At 39.8% G+C, this 8,519-nt stretch overlaps 1 protein-coding gene across 1 annotated transcript in view; it reads right to left on the bottom strand.

Annotated features, from left to right (window-relative positions):
- Nucleotides 1-1,409: 1,409 nt before the first annotated feature.
- The window catches only part of TSPO (translocator protein), a 28,256-nt gene continuing 21,146 nt past the window's right edge, over nucleotides 1,410-8,519 (bottom strand). Inside the window, exons 2-4 of the mRNA XM_032762478.2 lie at nucleotides 7,727-7,928; nucleotides 2,786-2,924; nucleotides 1,410-1,663 (exon numbers count right to left, since the gene is read on the bottom strand). Coding sequence (XP_032618369.1) covers nucleotides 1,490-1,663; nucleotides 2,786-2,924; nucleotides 7,727-7,908 — 495 coding nt within the window. The 5' untranslated portion in view covers nucleotides 7,909-7,928 and the 3' untranslated portion in view covers nucleotides 1,410-1,489. The remainder of the gene's footprint in view (nucleotides 1,664-2,785; nucleotides 2,925-7,726; nucleotides 7,929-8,519) is intronic.

Below are 8,519 nucleotides of genomic sequence, written 5' to 3'. Positions count from 1 at the left end.
AATCTTCAGTCTGAAGAACTAATGTCTGCCAAGCACTACCGAACATTTCAGATTTTTAAGACGCTTAGCTTAAAGTTGCTTGATATACCTAGGAAACATGGCAATGAAGGAGAGAGGCAATTTCAGGGTATCTGGCCATAAAATGGGCAAATGAAAATCAGTCACTGCTGGAAATTGCTGTGGATCTGGGGCAAAGCGGAAGGTTTAAATCCTAATAGTGTAAAGGGGGACTGGGAAGAACGGTCATAAAAGTAATAGTAATGTGCTAGCAATAGAGGAAAGGTAAAACTTCCTGTCCCAGGTACCTCATACAAAAAGTTCCTGTTTCTAGTTCAGCCATTTACAACTCAGTGTCTTCTGGTTTAAGGTTGCGACACTAATCTTGAAGCAACAGAAACATCTTGTACCTGTCTCCAAGCAGCTAAAGGAGGAACAGATAATCAGGTACCTAGGTAAGTATTTTAGCAGGATGGTCATAATGTGCCTCTATATTTGATTGGGGCCACCAGCACCAGCCACCAGGGGAGGCAGCTTGCTCTGATAATAGCTGAGAATACTAGCAGTCTGCTAGTGAAGCATCCAGGTTCCAAGCAGTGCAGGTTAAAGGCATTAATTCCTCTTTTTGTGATCCCCCCGCCCCTTGAGGTGCTCATTGGAAACTCTGGATGCTGTCATCAGTTCCTGACTCTGTGCTCTGGATTTGATTTTATCTATTCTTTTTAACCAAGTAAATTACATTAGTTGTAGTGGCAAGGAAATGGGGTGGGGAGGCAGCTTTCTTCTAGATCGCAGCATCTTTTGGGGTTAGCCCTTTAAAAAAATCATGGTGTAAGAATAGTAAGTTACTTATTGTTTAATATGTTTGAAACCTTCCGCTACCTCTCAACTATAATGGTCCAGTCTGCAAACTATACTATTCTCTTTAAGTTTATACGCACAAATATGGGAATTCTTCTTCCATATAAGGCCTAATTGTAAACATTTCTAGGCACGGCGCTTTGAACACAAGACACTGAAGTCAGTACAACAGCTGACAGGAATAAGCACTCTGCCAAGTGGTATATGGCTGAAGGATCAGGCCCACAGCGAGTAAATTAATGTGAGGAACAATCTTCTGAAAGTCATTAATGGACTTTCATTTCTGGACATAATCAGCCCCCAATTAACATTAATTGCCAGTAGTTAAATGCTATCCATTACATTTTTTATATGTAATCAACAGCACAGGTAATAGAAGAGCATGCAGATTAAACCACTTCATTTACTGTGCTGTTAAATTCACTCGTGCACACATTCCATTCGGATTGTGTAGTAAACCACCATTTGAATATTGAAATGAACACCACTCTGACTGTATTTAGATGTGACCTATTTTAACTGTCTAATACAGCAAGTACTTAATGCAACAGTAAAACAGGCTTGTAAATTTTATTTGGGAAATGCATAAAAAAAATCTTCTGCCTTGATATTCTCTTCCAGAGTTTCTGTATTAAGATTGCTTCTTGTTTTTATTGTCCTTCCAGATGCGGTAATTGAGCACAGAAGCCAAAGTTAACCAAGCTAAATAAGGGAACATCAAATAAGCTGCTTTCTTGTTGACATGGTACCAGGTAACAGTTGTAGCTGTTGCTGCACCACTAGTGAGTAGGAGATCGACCAACCCCTGAAACAAAATAAGGTGATTAGTGTTATTTTAAATGCTGCATTTTTGTTCAAGACAGTAAGTAGATATTTGCACAAATTCATACTAAACCTTTTTTGTGAAGAGTTCTGAAACAGTGGAAAGTACATGCTAAAAAAAAAAAAAAACTTAGAATGCCTTTTGCTGATACATGAATTTGTGCAGAGTGGAGACTAATGCTTCTTGTGATCAGTTTGGAAAAGGAATCATTTGCTCTTAACAGAGCTGAGGTGACTTTGGAGATATTTTCATACAAATTTAGAATAAATGCAAAAAGCTAAAATTAAGGCAACATTAAGCCTAAAATGTCATGTATTAAAATCATAGCAGTCACATCAATAATACTAAATTAATGACTCCAAAAATTCCAAAAGTTATGTTTGTGTTTTTGAATTTGACTGTTCAGTATTTCAGGGGTGGTGGTTAGGATCTGCAATTTAGGAGACTGCTTCAAATCCCTGCTGTGCCGCAGATTTGTTGTGTGACCTTACACACGTTAGTGTTCCCATTCCCCGTCTGTAAAATGGGGATAATACGACTTCCTGACCTCAGAGGCACTGTGCAGGTAAATACATTAAATGCCCCAAGGCGCTCCATTACTATGGTAATGGGGTCATGTAAGTAACTAAGAGCTGTGTAGTAAAAGAACCAGTCAAGTAGTTCATAGGGTGGTTTATATCAGAGACTAGCTTTCCGCCCCCAGACAGTAGAGAATTATTAGTGCTATCTAAAATTGACACTATTACGAGTCATCTCATAGTAAATTAATTTTCATAAGAATTTGTCTAAAGGACCCCTAGGAATTTTACCTTGGCATAACTGTATTTACTTTAGTCACACGAATTATAACTTCTGTTAACAAAGGGTTGGAAAAACACACACTTGAGAGCTAACAATGTAATTGAATTGTAGATAAATTATGCACAATCTCATATGAGAGTATGAGAAAAAGGAATTTCAAAAATCTGCTACTCAAGCCAAATTTTACTTTTCTGTATATACCAAAGTTCATTTTCAGAATAAAAAATGCTAAAATTGGCACCTTGTAACTGACAGTGCAAGGCTATGACGAGACTTTAAATGTCAATGTTACTTTATACTTACCCATCCTATTTTGTGAGCTCCAAAGAATATGGGAGTCCATGCCCAGTTTAATGCCAGCTGCCCTGCATACAACCCAAGTGGAACCATTGACTCTTCATTGAAACCTCCTAACTCCTTCCATACCAGGTAAGAACCGTATCTGAATAACAAGAACATGACAGTGCAAGTATTCTGGCAAATTATACAATATAATATGTAAATAATTAAATACTTTGTCAAACTAGGTGACTTTCATAGGTAGGGCAAGAAAATTTTTCGAAGAAGTCTGTGACTTAGGGGTCTCCATCTTATTTTCAAAAGTCACAAGAGTCTAAGTGCATTCACTTGCAAGAGACTTGGGCTTCCAAGTGATTTTTGAAAATAGGATGGAGGATTGTAAGTCACTTAAGCACATCTGAAAATGTTACCAAGCATGAACTAGAGCAGGGTTAGGCAACCTATGGCACGCATGCCGAAGGCGGCACGCGAGCTGATTTTCAGTGGCACTCGCACTGCCTAGGTTCTGGCCACCGGTCTGGGGGGCTCTGCATTTTAATTTATTTTTAAATGAAGTTTCTTAAATATTTTAAAAACCTTATTTACTTTACATACAACAATAGTTTAGTTCTGTATTATAGACTTATAGAAAGAGACCTTCTAAAAACATTAACATGTATTACTGACACGTGAAACCTTAAATTAGAGTGAATAAATGAAGACTTGGCACACCACTCCTGAAAGGTTGCCGACCCCTGAACTAGAGGTAAGAGCAATGGATTTGGGCTAGAATCCAAAACTGAAGTGCTGATTTATTGTGGAACCTTCCAATAAGTGGTTGCACAGCCGTATGCTATTCAGGCAAAATGAGAGAATACGTGGTACTGAACCATCCAATAAAAGAAGTAAATAAAAAATTGTGCTGTGGCTATTTTCATTCTTGAATAGAGGGGAGCAGAAGAACGACTGCATTTTGGACAAATAGAAGTTTGAGTTAAGACCTGAAGACTATAAAGGAAGCAATTGCGTTAGTCTAGATGAACTGGATACATTAATGAGTTTCGGTAACAGTGTTCATTGTACAGTGTACAGAGATGGTTATTTCAGAAGTTATATAGGCAAATTTTCAAAACCGGGAGATAATTTGGGGGTCAAGTTGAATGAGTAGGTTCCTAACTGGAGCATGAAGTGTTGGATTTAAGTATCGTTTCACCTCCCTCTATTTAATGAAGTGCTTGTCACTTTAAGGTATTAATCTTTTTAAAATGAGTTAACAGAAGTTGAGGCTGAAACAGGCAAGAACTGAGGAGAGAGAGCAGTGGTGAATTTGGGTAGCATCTGCAGCGAAGTGATGTTTTTATAACCACATTTGATTTCAGAAAGGAGGTATTAAAACCAGTCACCAGAGTGAAGAGAACTAGGGGCAAGCAGCTTTTCTCCTGTCAGTGAAATACTCTTAGTACTGCTTACCGGAAGATCTTCCACAATAAATTGCAAACATACCAGAATTTTCATTGCAATCCATGCCTTTTTAAATGCCCATGGAATGGTGCATTCTGGGATAACGTCGTAGTTCACTGAAGAAAAGACAGGATCACTCAGAGGTGGAGGATATGAAACTAAAGTTTATTGTGTGCTGAAAGCCTCCCATATAGAGTTACCAAGTTTCAGGTTTTTGATCCAAAAGCCTGGTAAAAAAGGGACCCTGGCAGCTCCGGTCAGCACTGGGGAGCCATGACCAATGGGAGCTGTGGGAGTGGTGCCTATGGGTGTGAGGGCAGCGTGCAGAGCCTCCCTGGATAACCATGTGCCTAGGGACTGCAGGGACCTGGCGGCTGCTTCCTGGGAGCTGGAGTAAGTGCTGCCAGGACCCCGCTTCCCCACCCCAACTCCTTGCCCCGTCCTGGAGTCCCCTCCCACATCCAAACTCCCTCCCAGAACCTGCACTGCCCCAGCCCTGAGCCCCCTCCTGTACCCCAAACCCCTCATCCCTGGCTCCACCCCAGAGGCTATACCCCCGGCCAGCACCCTCACTCCCCTCCTGCACCACAGCCTGGTGAAAGTGAATGAGGGTGGGGTGGAGGGAGGGGGGATGGAGTGAGTGGGGGCAGGGCCTTGGGGAAGGGGTAGGGCGGGGGTGTTAGGTTTTGTGCCATTAGAAAGAGGGCAACCCTAATCCCACAACCTGTTTAGCTGGATCATTCAGCACAGAAGTCCACTCCTTTTTTACTTTTGCTTTGTACTTCACTTTTAAGTGTTAGTGGGCACTTGATTTCAGGGCCAGATGAGTGTGTATTCCAAAAGACAGTCTGCTCCTTGTGTTCCTAATCTGCCAGCTGTTTTTCAATGTAGTTTCATATTGAGATGAAATCTACATTCTAGGTAAGAATGCAAATTGAATTGAGCACCTCGCTGGGCAATGGGGAGCTCCATATGCAGGCTCTGCTCCATGAATATTATTGAACTCTTAAAAATTCATCCGCACATTTTTAAGCAAGATAGATTTTTAATTGTTTAGCTGCAGATACACATATAAGGCAGCCACGTGACTTTACCAGAGTTCAGCTTCATTCATGTGTAGCATGAATAAGTAAGTTTATTTTTTATGTGGAAGTAAATAACCCAAGCTTGCATACTGGCTGTTCCTTTTCTAAGGGCACAACTCGATATCCTGTCAAACAAATGCTTTTAAAATAAACAAACAAACAAACAAAAAAGCTTCACATTTCTCCATCACTAGGAGGCACCTAGATACAACTCTGCTTCCAGCTGATTTGCGAAACTGTTGTTAAGAAGCAGTTGCACTCGTGCACAGATATAACTTTGGCTTCTGCTCTTGATCTAGATTTTCTTACAAATATGTACAGTTCAGGGCCAGCCCCTTCGTTACACAACTCTTTGGGAGTGCTCCTGCTCTGCTAGATAATATCAGTATTGCATGACAATCTCTAGAATCTTTTGCATGTGTTAAATGCAAATAGAAGAACTGGATTTGTTGGGCACTCTGAGGAATCTCTGTGGCGATATGTATACAGAATGCAGTGAGCTGGTTTTGAGCACGATTGAGGCTCTGAGAAGAAACACTTAACGCCATCTGGGATTAGGATCATCATTGTGATTCGTCATCAAGAATAGGTATGATCAGGACATTAACCACATCTAAGTATCTCAGAATGCACTGGTCTGAAAAGGACATACAGGAGTGTATGAAAAACCTTCAAAATGTGGATCTTAAATCAAAAAACCTTACCTGGATCGCCTGGTTTATAGTCCAAAACCCAGACACTATTGTTTGCTTACTGTACAGTTCATTCAAAGGCATACTTCAGGGACAGCCATTTAGTTACATAACTCTTAGGGTGTGTTTTTGCCAGGAAATCATCTGACAGCCTTTCTATAGAAAAGCTATCAGGTCTCACTTCAGCGATCTATTATCCTACTTTTCAACAAAAAGGGTACTTCCTGACTAATTTTACCACGCTGTGATTTCAGAGCTAACTAAATGAGAGACTTTACTGAATACATGGGAGGGAACAGAATAACAAAAAGATACTTTGTTTGCATGGAGAGGGGGAAAAGGAAGGACACTGTGTTCTGAGCTGTAAAAGACTAGAACCAGCGAAGGTGAGTAGAAATTAAGTGATAAGGCAAAGGCAAGAAGAGACATTCCACATTTATTTTTATGCATATTGCTTCACTACAGTATTTTGCAATAGAGAGCATGATAATTAACGAAATCTGTAGCATCCCATCATAACTACTTACTCTTTTCTAAAGTTATCCTTTTGGGGGCGGAACTTTCCAGACTTAATAGGCCCAAGGAGTGCAAATTTTAGGAAAATCCCTTCTGTTGTAGTTTAGTTATAGCAGAGTTGGGGCATTGTAGTAGGTTTGGGGGGAGAAACACAACTCAGCTTCAGAGAAAAATTACTTTTTGCAGGGATCCGCAATAATGCAACTATAGCTGACCAAAAATGAACTAAACATGGCATAGAGCTAGTCCTGCATAAAGAAGATGTGAAACAAATTGGGGGCACTGAAAGTCACTTTGGAGCTTGCTCATTGCACATTTGCTATGGTTCTTGTAGCCTAATGTGGCCTTCCCTCATGTGACATCAGTTAAGGGGGCTGGGAGAAACGGCACTTTCTCTTGGCTGGGCTGTTGCTGGGACAGTTTGTGTGAGGGAGATCATACATGTCTAACACACACAAAACAGTCCAGAAAAAAAATCTATTTTATAAATAGTTTAGCTTTTTTTTTTTTTTTTTTAAAGAGATGTCTATTTTTTTATTACCCTTCACCTTTTCTTTAAAGTACCGCTAGGTCTGATATTTGGCCCACCACACTTGTGTGTCCCTTTCACAATTGCCAATTTCTTTGACAGTAATAGTCTAAAATACTGATGACAATTTAGGCTAATTCAGTTAGAGGACAGTAGATTGTACCAGATAATGACACTGATAAAAGCAAGGGGTTTTATTACAGTGTTTTATAAGACAAGGGCTATAGATTCCAGAACATTTATCTTACTCTTTACTGGGATAGTCCAAATCCCAATCCCTCATTTATTTACTAATACAGTTAATTTTAGCTAGAACTGTAAGAGGACACGTATGGAGGGATGGGGGGAATAAGATTAAAAAACTCTTTCAATCAGTCAGCACATTACTTCACAGTTCTATTTCTCTTATTGGGATGATCAGAAGCAAATCAAACATTCCTGCATTTAATACACCTCCCTTGTGCATACACATAAAGGGCAGTGTTTCCTAAGCGAGTACTTACCTGTTGAACAGTGCAGGAACAACATTAAGTCACTCTTATAAGCTAATGTACATATATATCCAATAACATAGCTAATTAGTATTGTGCAGTATGATTCTTTGTAACAATCCAGCTTTGCTAGTGTACATTAAGCAACCATCAGACTAGTTAAGTGTATATACAAAATATAAAAGACATACCCCATTGATGTATACAGAGTTCCCCAGACAGGACCAAACATCCAGTTAGGTGGCCGCCAGGATGGCTTTTCAAGAGATTCATACCATATAGGGATCTCCCTCTTTGTTATCATGCCTCCCAAAAACCCTCCTGCATGGGGCAAGAGTGTGAAACCAACAGCCGGGGCCCACGTCGGTACCATTTCCAAGACAGACACTGAATCTGAAATAAACCCCAAACACCTGAATGTATGTTTGCAAAGTGATTTTTAGAATAAAACTCTGGCAAAACACTTACAGATTAAACAGACTTTTTTAAAGAGATAATTATTGTACTACTTAACTCCTCTTCTAGGGCCTGAGCTAAAGCCTGTTTAAGTTAATTTAAAGACTCCTGGCTCACAGACAAGCTGGAACACCTCAAGGATTCTTTCAGTTTTTCTTTTACATGCAGTTTTAATCTGATGCATTGTTTATGATTCTACCAACAAAGATTTCTTGATCAAATATTCAGTCAATCACTGCACCTAATACACTGCTTCCTTACTCATTCCTATCTCCTTCCTTCAGCTTGCTTAGCAGAGGTTTCAGGTTCAAAACCAAACATCCATAGAATATCAGGATTGGTTTTTTTTGAAATGTGTATGTGCGATTTTTGCCCAAGATCCCTAAGTGGCCCCCTCAAGGACTGAACTCACAACCCTGGGTTTAGCAGGCCAATGCTCCAAACCACTGAGCTATCCCTCACCCCCCCCCCTTTTTTTTTTTTTTTTTTTTTTTTACCTTTTTTTTTTTTTTTTTTTTTTTTATTTGC

The sequence above is a fragment of the Chelonoidis abingdonii genome, chromosome 1 (genome assembly GCF_003597395.2).
Source record: "Chelonoidis abingdonii isolate Lonesome George chromosome 1, CheloAbing_2.0, whole genome shotgun sequence".
In the NCBI taxonomy this organism is placed as follows: domain Eukaryota; kingdom Metazoa; phylum Chordata; order Testudines; family Testudinidae; genus Chelonoidis; species Chelonoidis abingdonii.
Note: the sequence above shows the minus strand (reverse complement) of the source record. Positions and strands in the feature narration are given on the sequence as shown.